General features: G+C 37.3%; 1 protein-coding gene and 1 non-coding gene across 4 annotated transcripts in view; both read right to left on the reverse strand.

Moving 5' to 3' along the window:
* Nucleotides 1–25,443, reverse strand: part of NAA16 (N(alpha)-acetyltransferase 16, NatA auxiliary subunit) — a 66,973-nt gene that overhangs the window by 11,971 nt on the left and 29,559 nt on the right. For 2 of the 3 annotated variants that reach the window (XM_023513425.1, XM_003790146.3), the window contains 6 exons: nt 23,647–23,742; nt 19,923–20,029; nt 12,568–12,640; nt 8,393–8,562; nt 7,908–8,060; nt 3,968–4,096 (listed from right to left, as the gene is read on the reverse strand). In XM_023513425.1, coding sequence (XP_023369193.1) covers nt 3,968–4,096; nt 7,908–8,060; nt 8,393–8,562; nt 12,568–12,640; nt 19,923–20,029; nt 23,647–23,742 — 728 coding nt within the window. Of the gene's footprint in view, nt 1–3,261; nt 3,397–3,967; nt 4,097–7,907; nt 8,061–8,392; nt 8,563–12,567; nt 12,641–19,922; nt 20,030–23,646; nt 23,743–25,443 lie in introns of those variants that run through there. The other variant, XM_023513426.1, reaches the window with a different exon arrangement.
* Nucleotides 5,087–5,215, reverse strand: LOC111725437. Its single transcript, XR_002773502.1, has one exon. It is a non-coding gene; the product is annotated as a small nucleolar RNA SNORA30/SNORA37 family (small nucleolar RNA).

Genomic DNA, 25,443 nt, shown 5'->3' on the forward strand with positions numbered 1-25,443 from the left:
AAGCCGTTAGTGGTCTTCCTTAATGTAAATCAAGTTATATCTAGCACCACAGAATATCTTAAAATTCAATACAACTGACTAAGGGACAATGGCAGTGCTAAAAGTCATGGAACACGCATGAGACGAAAACATCTAAAAGACTACAGGACATTTTTTAGGTTGAGAAACATGTAAAAAGGCAGATGACAAGCTTCAAGAGATATTCCTAGCAGCATCAGTAGACAGAGATTTTAAGACAAGTCTCGGAGGGAGCCATATGGAACCCCAAATATTTAAGCCACCTCTTCATCAGTACCAGCCCATAGGCTGCCTCTCTCCAGTTAATGTCTTCCGTAATAGGGTGACCAACTCATCCCAGTTTGCCAGAGCCTTTCCCTGTTTTTCTGTTGAAAGCATTGTTTCTTGGGAACCTGCTTAGCCTCAAGCAAACATGGGTGGTTAATCACTCTATAATTAGCTAATGGTTTTAGACAAGACTACGGTTAAATTAGAAAGAGGATACTATAGCTATTGGCTTATGAATGCTTTTGGTAATATAGTGCAGAAGTCTACACAGAAACAACTAAATAGTCTTGGACTGATATTTTAAAAACTTTCTGTTTTAAAATAATTATAGGTATAGAAGAAGTTGCAAAGGAGGTACAAAGAGGTCCTATGTACTCCTTCCTCAGTCACCCTGAAAGGTTACAGCCTATAAAACTACGGTACAGTATCAAAACCAAGAAACTGACTTTGGTACAATGTGTATATATGGTTGTATATGATTTTAGTATGTGTAAATTCATCACATAAAAATTCACCACCACCATAATCAATCAAGATTCAGAACTATTCCATTGTCACAAAGTTCTCCCTTCTATAGTATCTTGGGTTATTATTTCAGTCACTAAATTTGTAAAACATAAAAATATGCTAAATACAAACAAAGTTAGTTTCCTTGAACTTTTTAGCTAAACATGAAGAACATGATAAAATCATTTATCAGCTCACTGCAGAGAAGTGGGTATTCAAACCTTAACACACAGTTCATGCCCTTTAACTCTTTCCCTCTTAGCAAGAATTAAGAAAAGCCATTCACAGCTCTGGAGCAGAGTTGTTGGGTGGGGGTGGGGGGCTGTCTGTTGTTTGTTTTTTAGGAATTCCCTATTAGGCACTCTCTTCTGGCCCAGGTTCCTCTGCCCACTACTTCTCAGAGGTCCTAAATGCAACTAACGAAGAGCTTATAGTAGGAGAAAAATAATAACTGGATAACTAGAAACTTAAACAACTTTTTTCTTTTATAGAGACTCCATTATAAAGCATGTGTCAATTTGATACGATTAAAATACCATAGAAGACAATATTATGAACCTCCTATGGTTTAGTCTATCAGAAAGCTCGTATTTTATCAAGGTTACAAATATATATATTATTGCTTTTCACATATAAGCCAACACACTAAAATAATAAGAACCCAATCACCGGAAGTCTAATAGTAAAAGGGAAAAAAAGAAAGAAAACTCAATTCTTGAAAGATAAAATAGTTCAAAATGTTATTATGAACAGAAGTTTATGTCCAATATATTGAAGAAAGTAGTTTTGTTTGTTTAATAAAATTCAAGTTTCAAACATCAAATTGTGTTAAACTGTATAACCTTAACATAAAATCCTAAAATACTATGAGAGGGGCAATGGACAGAATAGGTACTACACTAAGCCACTCCAAAATGCTAACTTTAAATTCTGTCCCTAAGAGCTCACTGCAGTAAGTATCCCAGCTGAAACAGCAACACAAGAATTCATGAAGGTAGAAGAAAGATCTACCCCTTACTTGAACTTACTTCTCAATTCACTAACCTCTATTTAGAGGGCACACTATGAAGTTTTATTTCTGAAAGGTGCTCATGTCCTCACTAACATATTCAAGACCCAGGTATAAGGTAATTCATCCAGATACCAATCATAATAAATCTCTGAAGTTGGTAATTACTACTAAATCCTTCCAATGAATTGTGAAGAATTTCCTTTTGGTTATATTAGAAATTAATTTAATAAACATTAATCATTAAGTTAACCTATTTAGTCCCCTGTGTACACCAAACACATTTCTACATATAACCACATATGTAGAAGATACATATTAATGTTAACAAAGTGTTATTTACTTTTAGTATAGATATATTCATTTTAAAAAGACTAATTTACAATAAGCATAAGTCTCTTTTCATATTTATCTGTTTCTATTTCTTTCTATCCTCAAATGCTAACAACAAACCCTAAATACAGTTATAATTTCTATCAACAATCATACATTATGACCAGACGGTGATACATTCTGTCATGTTTAAGTCTGTTTTAACCAAGGATTTCCGGAATTTTTTCTTCAAAAATTGCTTTCTGCAATTAAAGCATTTCTTGAACTAAAAATAGTTAATCTGACATTACAGAATTTTATTCCAGGCAACTCAGCCCAAATCACTAAAAATTTAATAGACAGTATAATCTAAATGAAACTTAGTAATGGAAGATCCACTTATCATACTCTAAAAGTCTCAAAAATATTAAAAAGAATAAAGCAATATAGTCATTAATGTTAGGAGGAATGGGATTTAAGTTCAAGAAGTTCACAACTATGGTGATCCTTAGGACATTCAAATTTCACTTATACCATAAATTTGGTAAATTTCTGCTTATGGTCTTGCTAGAATTACTAACCTGTAAGTGCCTGGCACCTTCTTCATTTAGGAAACAATCTGCCTCCCACTGAGAATGCTCTGGTTAATGAAAACATACCTTTCCCTAATAATAAGGAGAATGCTTCTAAAGCAGAGGTTCTCAACCTGTGGGTCGAGACCCCTTTTTAACAATGAAAATACACTGGAAGGCTGAGAACCACTGTTCTAAAGTGATAGTCTTCTGGGAAGTCTCCGAACAAGCTAGTGACATGCAGTTTTATCACAGGAATAAGAACCTAATTTAAACTAGAGTGCTTGGATATTTCACATATCATCCAAGGGCTTTATAATTTTCAAGGAGAAAACAAGAAGGATCTTTCCCCAGAGATACAGCCATCAAGCCCAACCTTAAAAAGGCGGGAAAAACAAAAACCCAAAACAAATAAAAAATTAGGTTATTTCTAAAAATCCTTGGGCATCATCCTAGTTCCAGTACCCATCAAAAGCCACCCCCCCTAAGACTCTTCCTTGTGGGTAAGCGCAGAAGTTTCACATGGGAAAAAGGCCAAAGTGACTGCCACGGTGCAGACATCAGGCTCACCTGACTACGATGCCTGTGGTTCTATATGCGTCAGCATGGGAACAGTGGTGCTGATCGCCCCACAACTGAGGGCTGCTGAGGACTGCCTCAGGGGTGCATTTGCGGCTCTTTTCCTCCTGTGGTCCATGTGGAAGGAGAGTGCTTCAGAGATGACAAAGAACAGGAAAACAAAAATTCACACAAAGGAAAAGAAAAGTCCCCTCACTAAGGCATATCGCACACATAATCCTAAAAGCAAGCAATAAAATAAGCCTGCAAACTGGCCACAGACTGCTGTACAGAGTACTGAATGTGAGAACAAATATCCTGGGAAGACAAACTGGAGAGAGGCTGACTGCGGACCAGATCCTGACGTTTTAAAGGGGAGAGAGGTTGCCATCAGCTGTGTGTCCTCTAGGCTAGTGATGGGAATCAAATAATGGCCTAATTAGGGAACAGCAATTTTGAATTTATGTTAATAATAATGTTTACTAAATTAATCATTTTTCTTTTTTCCTTCAAATAAAAATATATAGACATGTCAAAAGCATAAACAAGAGAGGATCAAACAAGCAATCATCTCTTTACAACTTCTGAAGTTTAAAAGATTAAGTCCTTTTCACACTGAAGCTCCCAGAGTAGTTGAAAGAGGCAGATGATCCTGTATACAAATCTACCTGCTTTTCTGGTCACCTTCCAGAAGAAAACTGAAGTCAAAATTCTAACTACTTACTCTTTCTACTTCGTGGCATTTTTTCAAGGCATCCCCGTATCTCCCCAGACGCTGGTAAGCTGAGATGCACTCTGTCTGAAACCACATACACTGCATCTCATTGAGATTTTCCATGGCAGATGTTCCTTCCTGCAAGGGAAGCATTCATAACTGTACAGAGCAACCAATGAAACAGAACCTAAAAATCTCATTTTTTCTTTTACAACTATAGCTGCTAGCATAATTATGATAATAAGTAGCAATTAGTAAAAACACTCATGTGCTTCCAAAAGGACCTACCACTTTTAAGTTACAGCAGTCCCCCCTTATCTAGTTTTGATTTCTAAGAAAACCAGTTTCAGTTATCCACAATTAACAGTATGAAAACATTAAAGGGAAAATTGCAGAAATATACAATAAGCCTTAAAGGGTGCCATTCTGAATAGTGTGATAAAATCCTGCACCAACCCACACTGTCCCAGGCAGGACCTGAGTCTTCCCCTCGTCCAGCACATCCACACTATCCATACTGTCTGGCCTATTAGTCACTTTGAGCCATCTCAGGTTATTATATCAAAAAAATAGGAAATACATACATAGTGTCTTCTTTATCTAGCTCTTTAGGGGTACTCAACACCCTACAGAGAAAAGACTCCAAATTTCTAAAGCTTCATTTTCAAACACCAAAGCTTTTATTTCAACTATTGAAGACAGTAATCCTATAAAGCACTGCTTATCTTCCTGTCTTTTCAAACAAAAGCTACTTAGCCTTTCCTGGCTGAGTTGGGGTCACGTTAGGTACACCCAGTCCCATTAGGCCTGTTTTTCAGTTTCCCAATCTCCCTCTTCCGAGTGAGTCTATCGGTATCACTGCCACTTTCTTTGTGCCCATGTGTCTGCTTCTAACAGCATCTCCTGTTTCATGCCACCTTTTCTGCTTGGGTATTTCTTCTTTGCAGTGAGTTAACAAAACGAAACAGCAGAACTTGTTAGGTGTATTTGTTCATTCAGGCTCTACAAGAATTCTGACAGGAGAGTAAGACATAAAGTACCTAGCTTCCATGCAGGGCCACTGGCATTCTGTCACAGTTTAGAAGAAAAGTACTTTAAATATATATATATATATTTTTTTTTTTTTGTCTCTGTCCCATTGAGTGACAGTTGCCGCTGGTATAGTCGCAGGGCAAAGATGCCATCAAAGGTCTTCTCTCAGCACCAGCTACCAAATCCCGGCCCCACTGCCTTGGGGAGGATCTGTGAAAGTGCTAAAAAAGTACTTTAAATATATTTTGTGGGCTTCTAAGTAAGATGGCAAAAGTATATTTATAAATAAGTAATTTCAGTCTTTAGTTCTTTTTACTCACATTTTGTGTCATCAATTCAATTTTCAGAATTCATTAAAGTCTAAAACCTGGTTATCTTTGGGTGAATGGAATTATGAATGTATTTGATTTCTTCATTATAGTTGTATATATTTTCCATTTTGTTGATGAATGCATATTTTTATAAGAAATCTACATTACCTTCATTTCAAGAGTTTACCAACTAGAATTACGGATCATGCATTATAAACTTTATACAAAAATTCTAAACTGTGGAATATCTGTAAGGAGGAAATATGACCACTTAATTTATTTATCAGCAAACAGACATAAATAAATTATTCAAGGTCATTAGCAATTTTCTTCTCCTGCCTTACTTCACTGTCCACAACACATTACACATCTGCCTGGCCAATGATCCAGTCTGGACAAACTCAACAAGCCCTCCACACAGCCTTCTGTCAAAAGTGGATGATCAGAGGCAGTTACAATGAGCAAACTCAGCCACGGACCGCGGTGACTCTCCACAGACGGCTCCTCTTGCCTGCTTTCTTATTTTCCTACGCCTCTGAGGACACATCCTAGTTGTCTCTGGTTTGTTTTTGTAAAAATCACTGGACTTATTTAACTTAAGTTTTAAGCTGTATATAGGTTGAGCAACCCTTATCTAAAATGCTTGGGACTAGAAGTGTTTCACGGGAGGGAGAGGGGAGAGGGGAATGGGTGGAGGGAGGGTGATTGGAGGGATCACTTCTATGGTTTATCTTACAAGGGTACAAGTGAATCTTTCTAAGAGTAGAATATGAACGTCTTAACACAATAACTAAGAAAATGACATGAAGGCTATGTTAACCAGTTTGATGAAAATAGTTCAAATTGTATGTGAAAACACGACACTGTACCCCAGAATTGCATTAATGTACATAGTTATCATTTAATTAAAAAAAAAAAGTGTTTCACATTTTGGATTTTGGAATACTTGCATTTCACTTACCAGTGAATCATACCAAATCCAAAGACCCCAAATCTGAAATGTTCTAACAAGAACTGTCTGTAAGCATCACATCAAGTGCTTAAAAAGTTTCAAATCCACTTTGGAATTCAGGTTTTCGGATTTGGGATGCTCAACCTGTACACTCATGTTTAACTGTACTTTCTTTCTATCCTCTCCCTTAAGCTTTCAGATGGCGCTTTTCTCTAAAAACATAGTTGGTTTTATGCCTATTCCTTGTACTCTCTTCTAATTTTCAAACTTGTGATACAGTGGAAAGGGCACTGAACAGCTTGAGCCCTGCCACTATTTACCATATGGTAGCCGGGACTACAGGATCACATCGCTGGGCTGGGCTCAATTATCTCTTACACATTGTGTTTTTGGTGTCTTAAGAAATGCTTCCTACTTCAAACATAAAGAATGCTTCTTTATCCTAAGGATAAACTTCTATATTTTCTTCTAAAAGTATGAAAGGTTTAACTTGCCATATTTATACCTTTAATCCACCTGGAACTGATTTGTATATAATAATAAATAGGGATATCATTTCTTTTTTCTTTTTTTTTTTTTTGGATACAATAACTGTCTCAGCAGGATCCTTCCATCTCTGATTTTTTTTTTCTTTTTTCCAGTTTTGGCTGGGGCTGGGTTTGAACCCGCCACCTCCGGCATATGGGGCTGGCACCCTACTCCTTTGAGCCACAGGTGCTGCCCTCCATCTCTGATTTTTAAAGTACCTCTGACTATCCACCAAATTTCCAAAGATGTCTGAATCTGTTTCTAGGCTTCCTACTCTGGTCTACTGTACCATAATATGTATTATTTTCGTAACATAACAAAAGTCCATGTGGAAAAGGATATGAAAGGACACTGAAGAATGGAAAGGAAAGGAATGAATGCTTAGCCTAACAATGTAGAAAACTTAAAACTCTAGAATGTCACCCAGAAAGAACTCTAAGAGCAGTTCTAAAGTCAAACACTGTAAGAGGCAATTAAAAAACAAGCCAGGTGCAGGGGCTCACACCTATCATCTGAACACTTCAGGAGGCCACAGTGGAAGGACTGCTTGAGGCCAGCAGTGAAAGGCCTGAGCAACAGAGTGACAGACCCGTCTTTATAAAAAATTTTTTTAAAAAATTAGCCTAGTATGCTGGCACACGCCTATAAGTCCCAGCTACTTGGAAGGCTGAAGTGGGTGGGTCACTTGAGCCCAGGAGATCAGGGCTGCAATGAGCTATGACCACACCACACTGCACTCCAGCCTGAGTGACAGAGCAAGACCTTGTCTGAAAAAAACAAAACAGAATAAAAGTAGTCAAAATTAATTGGAAGACAAAGAACCTGCAATGCAAATCAATTTTATATACAAGCAATAAAGTATAATATATTGCCTGTATTTGTATCAAGCTATTTCACTCCTGTTACCAATTATCCCCTGCCACAATCATATGCATAGATAAGTACCTACAGTAAGAAACCATACTTAGGATATGGGCTAAATGTGATTGCGAGTGGGGGGAGAATTCTCATGAATTTCAGTGACAATTTTCTTATTGTCAGCCTTATTATGCTGTCACAAATCATCTTAGGACTTAAGTTTAATTTTACCAACTCAAGACAACTACATGTTCATGCTGTTTCCTACCCTTGTAAACTTGGAGCACATTTCCTCTGCTTCTTTTATCATGTTTGCTCGAAGCATATATTTTGCACATTTGGAATTGATGAATCTATCAGCTGTGTCCAAAGACTGGGCTTCATCCATCCACTTGGCAGCCTCTCTGAGATTACCTATATGCTGTAAGGCGAAAGCATTAAAGAAACCACAGTTCAGATCAAAAGAACAAGGGTATAAAAAAAAAGGAAAAAGCTTATAAAGGCAAAATAGAAATCTGGCACCATTTCTTGTCAAATTTATCCAGTAATTTAAATTACAATTCACATTTACCAAGAGCTAAATCAAATGGCTAATATTAATTATACAACTAAATAACATAAAACTGCTTAGAATTAAGAGTTTTAGAAAAAGATTACCAGGGTGCCCTAGATATTTCTATATGAAAAGAATTCTAAAGGTTCTTAAAGTACCTGAATTCTTCAATTACTCATAAAATATGATTTAGATTTTACCTTGTAAATTTTTGCTTTCAAATAGAATAGTTCTATTAGAGTTGGAGTACTAGCAATTGCAGCATTAATATAATCCAAAGCCAAAGAATATTGTCCAAGTTTATCAAAGTGCTGTGCAAGGAAATACTGAACCCAGAGTAGTGTTGTCGGGGGTTCCTTCTCCCCATTCTCTGCAATTAAACAAATACTAAATTATTATGGAAACAATGTAAAATAGAGCAAATTACATCCTTTTCTTCCCCTAATTTCACAAAATATGGAGATTAATAACTGCTATAATAATAAGCAGCAAAAACATAGCAAAAAATGAACAATTTCAATAGAAAGAGGTGACTTCTGGCCATAACATTCAAAAAGTGGCAGCCAAGCAGAGAAACAAGATAGTAGTTTGACCAGCTTCTAAACCCAACCTCATTCCAGAGAAACAGTGCTGGGAAAAGGATATAAATCAACTTAAGTCTGTAAATTCTCAGGCTGAGAGCAAAAGACAAGCTTAGGAAAGTAAGTTGGAGAAGAGATTCCCTTACTACAACCCTAAGAATTCAACAGAGACAGCAGCTGCCAAACTGCCAAGGCCTTTTCTAGGCCTTAATACTAGATCAGGGAAACCAAGGGATCAGGACCTATAAGATACACTCCTACAAGGAAATATTCCTGATATCTGACAAAAACCTAAGAAGAAAGAACATAGCCCACCTTCACTAAAAAAACAGCCACATAATCAACTTAACTCTACCCTGCCCCTCATCTTGTACCCTCAAGCTACAGAAGAGTAGATAAAGAAATACCAAGCTCTCAAAATGGATTTCAGAAGGGAAGATATACAAGCATGAAATGAGGAGGAAAGAGTGAATTTATCCGTGTACATCAGAACAAAAAGAAGGTCTCATAGTATAGTTAACCAAATGCCATGAAAATGATGCAAACACAATACAGCATTAATTAAAAACATGCCAGATGAGGTAGCTCACACCTGTAATCCCATCACTCTGGGAGGCCAAGGTTGGAGGATCCCTTGAGCTCAGGTATTTGAGACCAACCTGAGCAAGAGATCCCACCTCTACTAAAAATAGAAAAACTACCCAGACATTGTGAGGGCACCTATAGTCCTAGCTACTTGGGAGGCTGAGACAAGAGGATCTCTTGAGCCCAAGTGTTTTAGGTTGCTATGAGCTATGATGCCACAGCACTTTACCCAGGGCATCAGAGTGAGATTCTGTCTAAATAAATAAATAAATGCAAAGAGTCAACCACCTAACCTGCTCGTCTTATACAAACTATTATTTCAAAGGAACCAAATACTTTATGAAGAAGAATTCTAACTAATCAATGCAGACAAAATGATGATTAGAATGAAATAAAGGCTTAATGCAATGACTCTCAATGGCTGCTAAAATCATCAGGTGAGAGGCTGAGGGGAAGTTTTTTTACACACTTACTATTCAAATTCAGAAATTATACATTTTGTTTCGATAACGGTCATTGCCTTCAAAGTGCCATTCGGTTTTCCCACATTTAGAAGTACATATTGCTAATTATGGTCAATCGTGAAAACCCATATTCTCCAATGATACTAAAATACTAGACATAGAAGAGATGAGTAAGGACTGAGATCCACCACACCCCCTCCCACCCTGCGCCACCCCCACCGCCATCCGCAGAGCCACTCTGGCCCCACAGCTGACGCTTTGGAACATTCTCTCTTTTTAGAAACTAAAATCATTCAGCAACATGTCAAGTCCTGATAAAGTACCTCATTACAAGAATCACTCAATGCACCTCCTCCCTGGATATGCAGGGGACTGTCCTGTTTTCTTGTCAAAGCACCAGGAGATGGTGCCAAAGCGTGGTGAGTTACCCCAAGATCTCCAGAAAGATTGGAAGCGCAGCCCAGGGCAGAGGGACAGCGTGTGTGATAGAAAGACCCTGCCACCGCAGGCACTAGGACAAAGATGCAGGCATCACTTTGCTTCAAATGACTTTAACAGACACAACATTGTCTGTCCTCCTACAAGACCCTGGGTATTGTGGGTGACATGGATGTTGGAGGAGCTGGGGTGACGCTCCTCCTCCACCTCCCCTGAAAACTCTCCAGGTATCAAGGGAGAAAGAAGACAAAACCACGAATAAAGTCCCCACCTCAAGCCCACAGACAGTAACATCCAAGCCCTTATAATGCAGGTCCGGGGTGCACTGGAAATAACACGCTAGTCTCATGGTGGGGAAATAGCTATAAAGAGTTTTGGGGGGGGTTTTTGCAGTTTTTGGCCGGGGCTGGGTTTGAACCCACCACCCCCTGCATATGGGGCCCGGCACCCTACTCCCTTGAGCCACAGGCGCCACCCCAGCTATAAGGAGATTTTTAATGGGCTGGGTGACAACGTCTGAGTCCTAACCACTCTCAACATCACAAAAGAGAAGAACTAAAATGTTTCCTGCCTCCTAATGTAACAGGAAACATACAGCGCCACCAGCAAAGTATTCAAATGGAACTAGAATCTAATCAAGCCTACAAATCTAACAAGTTTCCAAGAAATATGAAGGACAGTAAAATACATTAAATGATACCACAAGAAAGTAATCAGTCCAATGTAGAATATGGGATATTCTGTAAGACAATGACTTTTCAGCAAATGTTTAAAAAGATGGGGGGGGGGGTTAATGGTCTACATTAAAAAAACACAAGAGACATGACAAACAAATGCAAAATGTGGACCTTAACTGAATCTAAATTTGAATAAACCAACCATACAAAGGCTTTTTTTGGATAACGGGGAAATCTGAACGTGGACTGGGTATTAGATATGAAGTACTATGGCATGAGGTTAATTCTGTGGGTCACAGCATTGCTGCAACATCTTCTGTTTAAGCGTTTTAAACCAGCGGTTCTCAACCCGTGGGTCACAACCCTTTTAGGGGTTGAACAACCCTTTCACGTGGGTCCCTAAGACTGTCCTACATGTGAGATATTTACATTACGATTCATAACAGTAGCAAAATTACAGTTATGAAGTAGCAATGAAAATAATTTTATGGTTGGGGGTGACCACAACATGAGGAATTGTATTAAAGGGTTGAAGCATTAGGAAGGTTGAGAACCACTGTTTTAAACAGAAATGTGTATTGGGATATAGAACAATATGTGGGGTGCAGCATCACACCTCTGTAATCCTCAGGAGGCTGAGGTGGGAAGACAGCTTGAGCCCAGGAGTTTGAGAGCCTGGGTAACCCAGAGATCCTCATTTCAATAAAAAAAATTTAATTAAAAAAAAATAAAGAATAACGACATGTAAAATACACACAAGGAACCCAGACTAAAGTTACCATCTGAATGACTGAAAACATTCCTAGAATGTTTTCTAAATTAAGTCACTTTGATTTACATATGCATCTACAAATAGAGAAACAAAGAACCGAATTACACGGCATTAACACAATGACTGCCACAGCATTAACACAATGACTGCCACAGCATTAACACAATGACTGCCACAGCACTAACACAATGACTGCCACAGCACTAACACAATGACTGCCACAGCACTAACACAATGACTGCCACAGCACTAACACAATGACTGCCACACTAGAAGCAAATTTTTTTCTTGGGGCCAAAGTGATTAGGTCAAGACAGGTAAGGAGACATGTGAGTTATATGTGCTTCATGAAGCTCCAGGATCAAAACTAACATTAAGTGGGCAGTGCCCGTGGCTCAAAGGGCCCTCAAAAGGCACCGGCCCCATATACCGAAGGTGGCGGGTTCAAACCTGGCCCTGGCCAAAAACTGCAAAAAAACCCCCAAAAACCTAACGTAAGTTAGATACAACTCATATGACAGTTAATGTGTTAAAAGTAATAAAAGAGCAGAAAAATCAGAGAATTTAGGGATTCTGGAAAAACAGATTCTAATATAAACTAACTGCATGGTCTTGGGCAAGCCACACAACCTCTCAAGTCCATTTCCTCAAGTTAAGACAGGGTTAACTCCCACCCCACAATATTATGAAAAATTTAATTAAGATTTTAAGTGCTCCCATTTCATTCACTAATTCAAGAACTATTTAGTAAGTTCTATTATATAGCACACATAATAAACAAAAAAGAGCATTATCATAAGTGATTAAAAATGAATTGAATGAGTCATCAAATTCTAATTCAATTTAATTGAAACTTACCATAAGGGCTAAAAAAGTCACATGTTTTAAGAGAGGCTTCATAATTAGTAACAAGTTCCTGGATTATAGAAACCTGTTAACAAAACATATTTTTAAAATTTAAAAATATTTTATTGAAAGTATTTTTATTTATTATGGATTGAATTAGATCTGAAAAACAATATACAGCTTAATTCAGAACTACATAATACTAGGGTGTCTTTTATTTCCTTATGGGGGATGGGGAAAAAACAGAAAATATTGTACACTGCTGTCTTCATAGTAAAACAGAACCTCATTAATTTGGAATTTTGAAAGCTGAATTATCACTAATTACTACAAAATCTATTTGGGGGGCAATAAACATATCTGTTAATTTATTTGCCTTTTACTTCCTATTGTTACACTGGGAAGTTATAAACCATTATATAAATATTTAGATTTTGTAAATGTCATGCATTACAAAAAAGTCAAGTGAAAAGAGCCAAGGTTTGAAAATTACAAATGAAATTTAAAACAACTGTTTTGCTTATTATTGTTAGCAACCCAGGGAAAAGGACAGAATGTCGTAATCTGCACTCAACGCAATTACAAGTTTTCCTACCCAACTTACTTATCTTCCTACTATAAAATAAGGTCTGGGGCTTACTTTGGCAGCACATATACCAAAATGGACTACAGGGGGGACTAGCAGAGCCGAAGGATGATATGCAAATTCATGAAGGGTTCCTAATCAAAAAATAAAATAAAAATAAGGTCTGACACGCTGTTATATTATTTTGTGAAAAGTGGGACTTTAGAAGTTCTTCTTTTCACACAATTATATTTCTTTTCCTTCCCAAGCCCTCTATACACACCAACCAAAATTCACTGGAGTTTCTGTGTCACTGAAGAGCAGATTTTGGTATACACAGCTAGGAAGGAAACCTATTCATGCATTTCATTTAATACAAGATGGTATGATTTAATCAGCTTTATTAATTCTATCCCAGAAACTAACAGGATAGTATCTACAAAACTGATCATCCTATTATACCAGTCAAAAAACAAAACAAAAACCAAATAAAAACACTTCTCAGGATGACCTGGCATCTTTCTATGTGATTCTGCATTATGTGGCATAATTCTTCAGTAGAGTGGAGACAGACGGGCAATGAGCAAAATAGGTGGTAAAATGACGCTCACAAGGACAATGTGTAACTAACAGAAAAACAGGATATGAAAAAAAGGTACACAGACTAGGACTTCACTAAAACATGTATTCACAGATACTATGATACTATGAATACACTAAAACATGTATTCACAGATACAATGTACTCAATGAAAATACCACTGAAAAAATTAAGGTGGCAGAAAATGGGGACATTATTTTTTTAGAACAAAGATTATTTAATTTGAAAACAGGGATTCCGAAAGTGTTGTCCTCAGACCACTAACATCATCAACATTAACATGAGTATCACTAGTAACTTATCTGAGACCTACTTCTAGACCACAGGCCAGACTGAAAGAACCAGTAATTCTGGTTTCTGTACAACCTGGGTTTGGGGGTGTTTTTTCCTTGTTTATTTTGAGACAGAGTCTCACTATGTCCCCCTCAGTAGAGTGCTGTGGCATCACAGCTCACAGCAACCTCAAACTCTTGGGCTTAAGCAATTCTCTTGTCTCAACCTCCCAAGTAGCTGGGACTACACACGCCCGACATAAGGCCCGGCTATTTTTTGGGTGTAGTTGTCATTGTTGTTTGGCAGACCCAGGCTGGGTTTGAACCCACCAGCTCCAGTGTATGTGGCTGACACTCTAACTGCTGAGCTACATGCTTACAATCTGTTTTTAACAAACTCTTTAGTTAATTTTGACACACAAGCAAGAGTTTGAGAAACTAATAAAACTGCTGCAAAAGGATTTTTACTTTAAGCAAAATTAACAGTAACAGGCATTTTTAGCCTACCATGACCACCCCACCAATCTGACTTAGATTATATGTACTTTCAAAAACTTTATAAGCTTAGGTAACAGGGTGATACCCTGTCTCTACAAAAAAAAATTGTATGTGAGCTATGATGACACCACTGCACTTCAGCCTGGGCAATAGAGAACCTGTCTCAAAAATCAAAACAAACAAACAAACAAAAAAATAAGACCAAAAAATCTTTCTGCAGGCTTAGAAATTTGGTCATCTAGGCCAGGCATGGTGGCTCTTGTCTGTAATCCTAGCACTCTGGGAGGCTAAGGCAAGTGGATTTCTTAAGCTCAGGAGTTGGGGACCAGACTGAGTTGGAGCAAAACCCCATCTCTAAAAGTAGCCAGGTATTGTGACAAGGACCTGTAGTCCCAGTTACTTGGGAGGCTGAAGCAAGGAGAACACTTGAACCCATCAGTTTGAGGTTGCTGTGAGGTATGAAGCCAAAACACTCTACCAAGGGCAAAAATGAGACTCCGTCGGAAAGGAAAGGAAAGGAAAAAGGAAAGGGAAAAGGGAAAAGGGAAAAGAGAAAAGGAAAGGAAAGGAAAGGAAAGGAATTCAGTGGTCTAGGTGTTCAGCTTACGAAGGCCAATTCTTTTTTCATGAACTTACAATGCCATCTACTGGCAGTTGCAAAAACTGCAACTAGAGCAGGTTTTGAAAAAAAAAGTATACCTTCATGCACCTCCAGAGTGAAACATTGTCTAAGTAATTCTAATAATAAAAAGTACAACAAAACATATCCTGAAGTTACACATAATCCTTCATAAAACAGTATAAACAATGCTGAATAAAACTGTCTGTTTTAGAATTTCAAAACACAATCTGATCATAGAAATAAAAAACAAAGCAAATAAGATAATGGAAAGCTCACATGAAATCTCCTAAAAAAAAAAAACTGCCAAGAGCACTAGACTTCCTGGTTCATTAGGTATACTTCTTTGAATCTCAAAAATTCATGTTATCATCACATTTAATTCAGTAATTAAGTGAACAATTTTACAATTTTGTTTATGAAAGTTAATCTAAGTATTACTTAAGAATAAGACTCACCTCACTCGTTTACTTACCATCTACAACCCACTTAAGTAGTATGCAATATGCAAAATTAATATGCAACGGATATTCTTCTTAAAAATAGTATTTTGTCTCTGCCATTTTAAAATCATGCCTGTAATCTCTCAGCACCTTGGGAGCTAAGGTGGGAGGATTCCTTCAGCCTAGGAGTTCAAGGTTGTAGTGAGCTATGATAGTGTCATTGTACCCCAGGCCAGGCGAGGTGGCTCATGCCTGTAATCCTAGCACTCTGGGAGGCCAAGGTGGGTGGACTGCCTGAGCTCAGGAGTTCGATACCAGCCTGAGCTAGAATGGGACCCAGTCTCTTAAAAAACAAAAATAAAAATAGCTGGGAGTCATGGCAGGCACCTATAGTCCCTACTCCCTATAGGCTACTCAGGAGGCTGAGGCAAGAGAATCATTTGACCCCAAGAGTTTGAGGTTGCTGTGAGCTATGAGGCCACGGAATTCTACCAAGGGTGACAAAGTAAGACTTTGTCTCAAAAAAACCAAAAAAAAAACAAAAAAAAAAACTGCCCACAAAGAAAACTCCAGGCCCATATGACTTCAAATTCTATCAAACATTTAAATAAATACAAATGCTTCACAAATGCTTCAAAAAAAATTGTTTAAAAAGAGGGAACACCCTGATACCAAAATCAGATAAAGATATCCCAAGAAAACAACAGACCGGGAGGGTGGGGGCTCATGCCTTTAATCCTAGCACTCTGGGAGGCCAATGTGGGCGGATTGTCTGAGCTCAGAGGTTTGAGACTAGCCTAAGCAAGTGCAAGACCCTATCTCTGAAAAACAGCTGGGCACTGTGGCAGGCGCCTATAGTCCCAGCTGCTTGAGAGGCTAAGACAAGAGAATTGCTTGAGCTCAAGAGTTTGACGATGGTGTGAGCTATGATGCCACAACATTCTACTGAGGGGGACAAAGAAAGACTCTTGACTCAAAGAAAAAAAACTTGACAAGTATCTCTAAGAAATATAAATGCAGAAATCCTCAACAATAAAAATTTGAAAAGCCAAATTCAACAATGGAGGATGGTTCTAAAAGATTACACAGTCAGTAAAAAGAGAGATAAAAAAGATTATATAAAAACATATTAAATGCTTATGAAATTGCTAGAGCAGGAAAGAAGAATAAACAACTTTATACTTAAAATGACTAAAGCTACATATACACACCACAAATTCACTGGGAAAAAGTCTTTAGAGGAAGTACCTGAAAATGCGCTTCAATTATGTATTCATGTGGCTATTTATCCATTCAAGCATGATTTTGTTTGTATTTCTCTCTTTTTTTTCAGGTCTTACCTTCCCTTTTTCTAAATTTTCTGTATTGTGGTTACAATACTTTTATGACTAAAAAATCACTTTTAAAATTTGTACCAATTTACTCAACACGTTTACCCTTTGAGAATCTAGGAGCTAATAATAGAACAGACTTAACAGGACATTTTAAGTTTTATACAAATGTCAAGAGAGAAGACAAAAGTGATTAAGGTAAAATTCCTTATAAATATCACCAATCTGAAAAATGAATAGGTTAGCTGCACACCGTATGGAACAGGTGGTTAAACATCTGGTTCACTCTTCCACGGAACAGTTTATCCATGAGCATTACAGAGATAATTTATGGCCATTATGATGGGGAACTGAGCAGGCTCTATGTGGTACACATAAAACTTCCCTCTCATTAAAATGCTAGACATGGCTCGGTGCTTGCAGCTCAGTGGTCAGTGCGTCTGACTCTATCTCAGAAATAAATAAATAAACAAAATGCTAGACATGTTATGTTGCAAATACAATGTAGCTATTTGACTCTTTCTAGCTCTTTCCACTTTATTGCTGTTATGACAATTCTGGAACATGAATACTGTACTATATGAAGCCCATCACCAAAACACAAGGATCCTCACAGGAGACTGAATCAAAAATGATTAGTAGAAATGCCAAATGGTATTACAAAGAAGCAAAGAAGGAAAGGAAAGGAAAAGGGGAAAGAAAGGGAAGGGGAGAGGACAGGGAAGGAGGAAGGGAAGGGAAGAGAACTATTAGTAGGTAAGGGTCTTTGTTCAGACTTAAATGGAATGGATTCTATTTTATAAAACAATAAAAAGTAAAACAAAACTCTATCTATAATAAAAATGTTAGAGATTACAACACAAAATGGCCTAACAGATGAAAACAACTATGTATTTCAAGTGTAAAATAGTATTTTTTTAAAAGGGCTACCTCTGGCTTGGCACCTTTGCCTTAAGTGGCTAAGGCGCCAGCCACATACACCTGAGCTGGCGGGTTCAAAAGCCAGTCAAACAACAATGGCTGCAAGCAAAAAATAGCCAGGCGTTGTGGCAGGCGCCTGCAGTCCCAGCTACTTGGGAGGCAGAGGCAGGAGAATTGCTTGAGCCCAAGAGTTGGAAGTTGCTGTGAGCTGTCACAGCACTCTATCGAGGGCGACAGCCTGAGGTTCTGTCTCAAATAAATAAATAAATAAATAAATGGGCTGCCTCTTTAAAAAAAAAGTTACTCATAAGAGGAAAATAAAATGTAACATAGAACATTTAAACCTATAAACACAATTGGGCAGTGACCGTAACTCAGTCAGCAGGCACTGGCCACATACACAGAGAGTGGCAGGTTCAAGCCCTGGGCCAGCTAAAACAACAATAACAACTGCAACACAAAAAAAATAGCCAGGTGTTATAGCAGGCACCTATAGTCCCAGCTACTTGGGATGCTGAGGTAAGAGAATCGCTTGAGCCCAACAATTTGCAGTTGCTCTGACCTGTGCCACCACAGCATTCTACCTAAGGCGACAGTTTGAGACTCTGTCTCAAAAACTATATGGATATATATAATCTATATTTTCAATGAAGTGACATCTACACAAAATGAAATACTCTTACCATTATCTTCAGTAAAAATGATATTTCAGCACAGCATGACAGCTGTTGAAATTCTTATGGTATATACAGCAACCCGCACTTTTTTTAGTTTTAACAATGAATATTTAAACTACATTAATTCATAATTTTCTAATTTGCATTGCTAAAAAAGATAAGAAAAGGAGAGAAAATACTAACAGAAAAAAACTATGCCAAGAATAAAGACCTAAAATAAGATTATAGAGTTCAAAATTCAAAAGTAAGCAAAAACTAAATAAAAACTAATTTTTTAAAAGTCCTCTTGTTGTCATGACATATCATGAATGCCATTCAAATACATTATTTGAATAAGTACTTTACATGCCATTTTTCACATTTCTGAAGCAAGTAACAATTATATACAGACTTCGAATAAAAGTTGGGTGTTGGGAGGTGGGGAGAGAGAGACCAAATGTGTATATGTGTGTGTCCCAAGACAGGGTCTTATTATATTGCCTAGAATGGTCCCAAATTCCTAGCGAGATTACCGGCATGAGCCACCATGCCAAGCCCATCTTTCTAATTTAAGACCAAGATGTAAATGCCTATTTCTAACTTTAAAAAGCAGAAATTCCCTTCCTATTGAAACTAAGGACATGGGGGAAAAAAGGCAGCAACTATATTTATTAAAAGATAAAGTTAAAAACTATATTTATTAAAATGAAAGTTAGTTAAAACTCATAATTCATACTCTGTTGACCAAATGGCATTTTACTGTTGCCCTAACTTAATTATCCAAGCCATAACTTTAAAAGTATACACAATAAATTGAGAAATCCATAATTATACTATAAAAAGAATCAAGGAGTAAATATAGACCTCTGGTAACAATATGTCAAAATTTTAAATCTACTAGAAAAGTGTACCCATTAAAAATAAACAACCTTTAGGCTTGGCACCTGTCGCTTAAGCCAATCAGCTGCTGGGTTCAAACCCAGCTTGGGCCTGCCAAACAACAATGACAACTACAATGATGACAACAACAATAACAAAAAAAATAGCCTTGTGGTGGGCACCTATAGTCCCAGCTACTTGGGAGGCTGAGGCAAGAGAATCATGGAAGCCCAAGAGTTTGAATTACTGTGAGCTGTGACAACCATAGCACTCTACCGAGGGAGACAGCTTAAGACTCTCTCAAAAAATACATAAATAAATAAAATAAACCACCTTTATATCTTAGTGTTTTTATAAACCATTTACTCAGTAAACTGCACAGATTGATATTCCTTTGAAGAAGGACTTTATATTATAGATATATAATTTCAGTATAGCTATTACGACACTAAAAGTAAGGTAAGTAACATTACCAGAATAGAGAAAATGATTAAATCATGACATTATTATTTTCATGGGCATCTCTCTATAGTTAAGTTAGAAAAAAGACTACAGCAAAACTGAATAAATACCAAATTTTACCTTTTCTGTATCGTAGTATAAAGACTTCAAAGTAGTGAACAAGGGTGGGCAGCCTTTACTGAAGTTAACCCTCAGAAACCTATCCATTAGTTCTCTAAACTTTTCACCTAGAAACAAAAGCATATTTTATACTTCAATTGATGCAAATAATTCTTAAAATGATTTTTTAAATAAAATTAGAGCTCTCAAAAACAATTATGTCCCATCCAATTCTTAAACCCAAAATGTAAGTCTGAATTATTTCTTGGTAACACCAAAAAGCATAACACCAAATATAATATAGTTTTCAACTATATTTTCCCTTAGATCTAGATTCGAAGTACCTTAAAAAATACTTAAAAAGACAGGTAAACAAAATGATTGTGCTAAGTAGAGTAAAAGAAACCATTCTGAATACAAGTCACAAGAGCAAGTATCTTTCCTAATCTCTAACTAACTGTCTCAGTCTTATTACCCACAGCCCAAACCCTTCAGACAACGGCAGCAGACTGCTGTCAACAGCACTATATTCAAGCAGTAGCTCATAGATCTTTTTATAAACACGAAATAGGTATTTATTACAAATACTTTCCCTAGTCAACGTGTGATTTAGTGTAACATGCATCATTCCACAATCACGTATAAAGCCCATGCTACACGTCAGGCATGTTCTAGGTAGTAGGGACACAGCAGGGATTAAACAAGCAAAAACATTTAAATCCTGCCCTCATAGAATTTAATATTACAGTGACTGAGACTAACAATAATAAAATATTAAGGCATTTGACTGATCCTGGAGTATTCTAACATTAGAATTAAAATAAACACTCTATGTGCAAAAAGTAAATAATTCTATTATTGATAAACCCTTACAAAAGATTGTTGGTGTCACTATGTGAAAGCAGAAAACATTGAAAGAATCTTCATTTTAAACACAATGACATATAACCTTTTTCACAGAAAGGTAAGGGGTAATACACTTATGAAGACATGGACTACCCATGGTAAATGGGGGGGAAATGCCTATCTGTCATGAATGATTTCGCATAAAGTACAATGACTGAAATGAACCACAGTAAAACCTAACAACCCAATGTGGTAATTTCTATTTGCTGTGACTGTCTTGAATAAAACCTGCATACTTGATATAATCAGATGTCACAAAAATTAACTCTTAACTATAAAGATTGTTTTCAGATAATCTCTAATCTTTCATTAGATCATACACAAAGGATAGATCTTTTGAAAATTACAGATTACCAAGACACAGTCTGAGACTGATAAAAGAAGGAGAAGCCACACACTAAAGGCCACAATGGTATGATTCCATTCATATGAATGTCCCCAAACAGGCAAATCCACAGGTACAGAAAGCAGGTTAGTGGCTGCCAGGTGCTGGGGGTGAAAACGGATGGCCACAGCTGCTAATGAGTATGGGGCTTCCTTTTGGAGTCATGAAAGCTTTCAGAAAGCAGATGGTGATGACTGGACAACTCTAAACAACACTAAAATAATTGGACACTTTAAAACACGGAATTTCATGGTATACGAGTTATCATTTCAGAAAGCTTTTTTTTTTTTTTCATTTAAAGAGGAGGAGTTAGCCAGGCATGGTGGTATACACCCCAGCTACTTGGTATTCTGAGGCAGGAGGATCACTTGAGCCTATGAGTTTGAGGTTGCAGTGAGTTAAGATTGCACACTGCATTGAAGACAGGGCAACAGAGTGAGACCCTATCTCGAAAAAAAAAAAAAAAAAGGCGGAGCAGTAAGAACAGGTGAAAAAAGTGAGCATAACCATGTCCCACAAAACACTTTTGGTAGGAAAATGCTCCTCCTCCCTGCACAGTATACTCCTATCTTGCAACTCACAAAAAATATACTAAAAGCTCTGACAAGTCTTGTAGAAACCTGATAGCTGTGTTTAACTCAGCCACCAGTACTTAATATCCACAGGAAAACATGCTTTCAGTATTCCACTATATTAAAACAATAGAAGGAAGAAAGAAGAATGTCAAATACCATTCATCATCTATAGAACTGAAATGCACTAGCAGAAAATGAATTTTTTTTTTTTTTGAGACAGTCTCACTTTGTCTCCCTCGGTAGAGCGCTGTGGCATTATAGCTCACAGCAACCTCAAACTCTTGGGCTCAAGTGATCCTCCTGCATCAGCCTCCCGAGTAGCTGGGATTACAGGAGCCAACCACAACACACGGCTATTTTTAGACACAGGGTCTTGCTCTGGCTCAGGCTGGTCTCAAGCAATCCACTTCTGGGCTCAGGCAATCCACTTGCCTCAGCCTCCCAGAATGCTAGGATTATAGGCGTGAGCCACCACACCTGGCTGAAAATGAATTTTTTAAATGAATTTCTCTCTACTATCTAATCCAATGCCTTTCTAAGAGGTATTTCATATATTTGTAAAGTCAATCACCTTAAAAATTTTTAATTTTCATAAATCTTCCAGTAAAAATAAAATTATAACTAAATTAGACATGTATTTCCCACTGTAAATGACAATTCATTAGAAAGTATCTGTACCCTACTTCCATCCCCAAGAAAACTTTTAAAAGTTATATTAGCTTTCTAGAGGTGGACTTATATAAAAAGAAATGCTAAATGTCCCAATAAACAAGTCATAAACTACAGGCATTCACAACGAAAAAATATAGACTTTAACAAAAACACAATTTTTAAATAAAATATTAACAAAGACACAGACTATATGAAGAGCTAACATACCCTCCATACTCTCTACTCCCTCTTCAGCCAAAAAAGTAAATGAATTTAGCCATCTATGATTACTTGATTCACGGTAACAAATACACTATTGTGCAATACCACTGATTCCAACTTACACAGATACCAAAGATTTTTGGTTTTGTTTTTAGGGATACAAGATACACAGAGCTCTATGAATAAAAGCAAAATTTAGGAATGTGGTTAACTGAGGAGAGAGGCCTTCAAAGGGATTGATGTTACTGTAAACACCGTGAGGGACACACAGAGCTCACATTTTCTCTGACTTTATACTGTAAAAAGATATAAAACTTCCATACTTCTACCACTTAAATTATAATAATACCTCAATAGAGGAAATTTAATTTACCTTTCAAATGTGATTTTATTAAAAACTCACATTAAAAAAAGTGGTTTTTTAAATTGATAACATTTGTACATATTTATGGGGTAGTGGTGATAATTTGTTATATGCAATGAAATATATGATGATCAAGTCAGGGTATCTGGGTATCCGTTACCTTGAATACATACATTATCATTTCTATGTGTTGAACATTTCAAGTCCACACTTCTAGGTATCTTGAAATACACCGTACATTATTTCTAACTAGGGACACCCTATTCTGCTACTGAACATCAGAAATTACTCATCTTCTCTGTTTGTGACCATTAACCTACCTCTCTTCTTCCCCTTCATCCTACCCCAAGGCACACCCTTCCCAGTCTCTGGTATTTATTAGTCAACTCTCTACTTCATGAAATAAACTTAAGAAAAGCAGTTTCATATAACCAACTTTAAATATTTAAAATCAACGTTTTAGCTGTACACGGAAGTGCAACACTCTTATTAACATATGCATAATAAATGAACTGGTCACTCCCAACCCCAAGATTGGTACAGATGTAGCTCTATACCAGAAATATGTTTGTAAAATCTGAGTAACATTGAGTAATTCCAACAAGTAACCATTAGGATTACAAAAGATATCCTAATATTTACCTGGAACAAGATTCAAAGGCAATCTTCTGGGTGAAAATGCTCTGGGGTGCTGCTCACTAATTTCTTCATAAATTTGAAGCCTCTCTTCTAAAGTGCCTATTATCAGTAAATAGGATGAGTTTCATATCATCAAAACTTTTATTCATGACAAAACACTAATAAACTCTGAAAATGTTTTAAATAAAAATCATAGTAATGTATTAAAGCTGCTTTCAATTTGGGGAAGTATGGCATTAAAAATTCCTTAGCAGTGAAACATTATTATCAGTAAGTTACCATTTTTAAAACTATCTCCAGACAAATCCAAAACTTCTTTCATCACAGCAGAGTCTACATACAGCTCCAGTCACACACACATAAGCTACACAGACTTAACATATGCTGCTCGTCTCTTACATTCCTCAGCGCAAAACTCTCTTTTTTTTTTTTTTTTTGAGACCGAGCCTCAAGCTGTCCCCCTGGGTAGAGTGCCGTGGCATCACAGCTCACAGCAACCTCCAACTCCTGGGCTCAAGCGAGTCTCCTGCCTCCGCCTCCCAAGTAGCTGGGATCACAGGCTCCTGCCACAATGCCTGGCTATTTTTTGGTTGCAGCCATCGTTGTTTGGCGGCGGCGGGCTGGGGCTGGATTCGAGCCCCCCACCTTAGGTGTATGTGACTGGCGCCTTAGCCACTTGAGCCACAGGTGCTGAGCCACACAATGCAAAACTCATGAAAAAGAAAATCATTTTGTAACATATCCTTTATAACTACAGTCCCCATCCCCCCACCCCAGTCATGGACCAATACTGGTCCATGGCTTGTTAGGAACCTGGTGCAAAAGCAGGTGGAGAGCAGTGAAGCTTCACCTGAATCTACAACCACTCCTCACTGTTGGCATGACCATCTGAACTCCACCTCCTGTCAGATTCCCCACCCTTGTCCATGGAAAAACTGGTTTCCAACGCCAAAAAGGTTGGGGACTGCTGCTTTATAAGATTATCTTATATAAGCACTCTAAACCAATAAGTCATATATATAACCCCATAAACTTTATAATGCCTGTTGATTAGGCTTAAAAAAGCAACAGGTTCAGGTTCACATTGCAAATGTTTTATATTTTAAAAGATGAATTAAATTTCTATGGTACCTCTGAGACTTAAATTCTCCAATGAAACTCCATTATAAAGAACCTATTGATTCTTTACAGTAGCAATCATTTCTTCCAAAAGATATAAAATATACTTCTCACAAAATGTTGTATCTTCCCTCCCCTGAACCAGCTAATTGTACTATACCACACTGAGGATTAAAATGTAAACTGTGTGTTACTCTACAATATTCAGCATAGAATGTGGCTGCAGTTCTCTATTCTAATATCCTACATAATTTACAAAGAGAAATCACATGCATTATTTTATATAACCAATTTATAGCAGAATTTTAAGAAAAAGTGAAGAAACTGTAAAGTTTTAAGTGGATGTTAGACCACAGATATAAAATTATCCTAAAAATAACCCCTGATGCTAGCAAACAAAGTATCTCCATAATAAACAAGTAGCAAGACTGTAAACCCTACACTTTAAGAGGTAAAGCTGGATTTTGTTTGGACTTATTCCTTCCCCCAATAATACGTTTTGGAGCTCCAATGTGGTTGGATTCTAATATCTGAGATATGTGAAAAACAAGTTTCACTTTCTGCCAAAGATTTGGAGACTTCATAAATGATTAAAGACTTTTAATACTAAAATTTACTGGCTCGGCGCCTGTGGCTCAAGCGGCTAAGGCGCAAGCCACATACACCTAAGGTGGCGGGTTC

Source organism: Otolemur garnettii, unplaced genomic scaffold (assembly GCF_000181295.1).
Source record: "Otolemur garnettii isolate 467f Iridium unplaced genomic scaffold, OtoGar3 scaffold00040, whole genome shotgun sequence".
NCBI classification, from domain to species: Eukaryota; Metazoa; Chordata; class Mammalia; order Primates; family Galagidae; genus Otolemur; species Otolemur garnettii.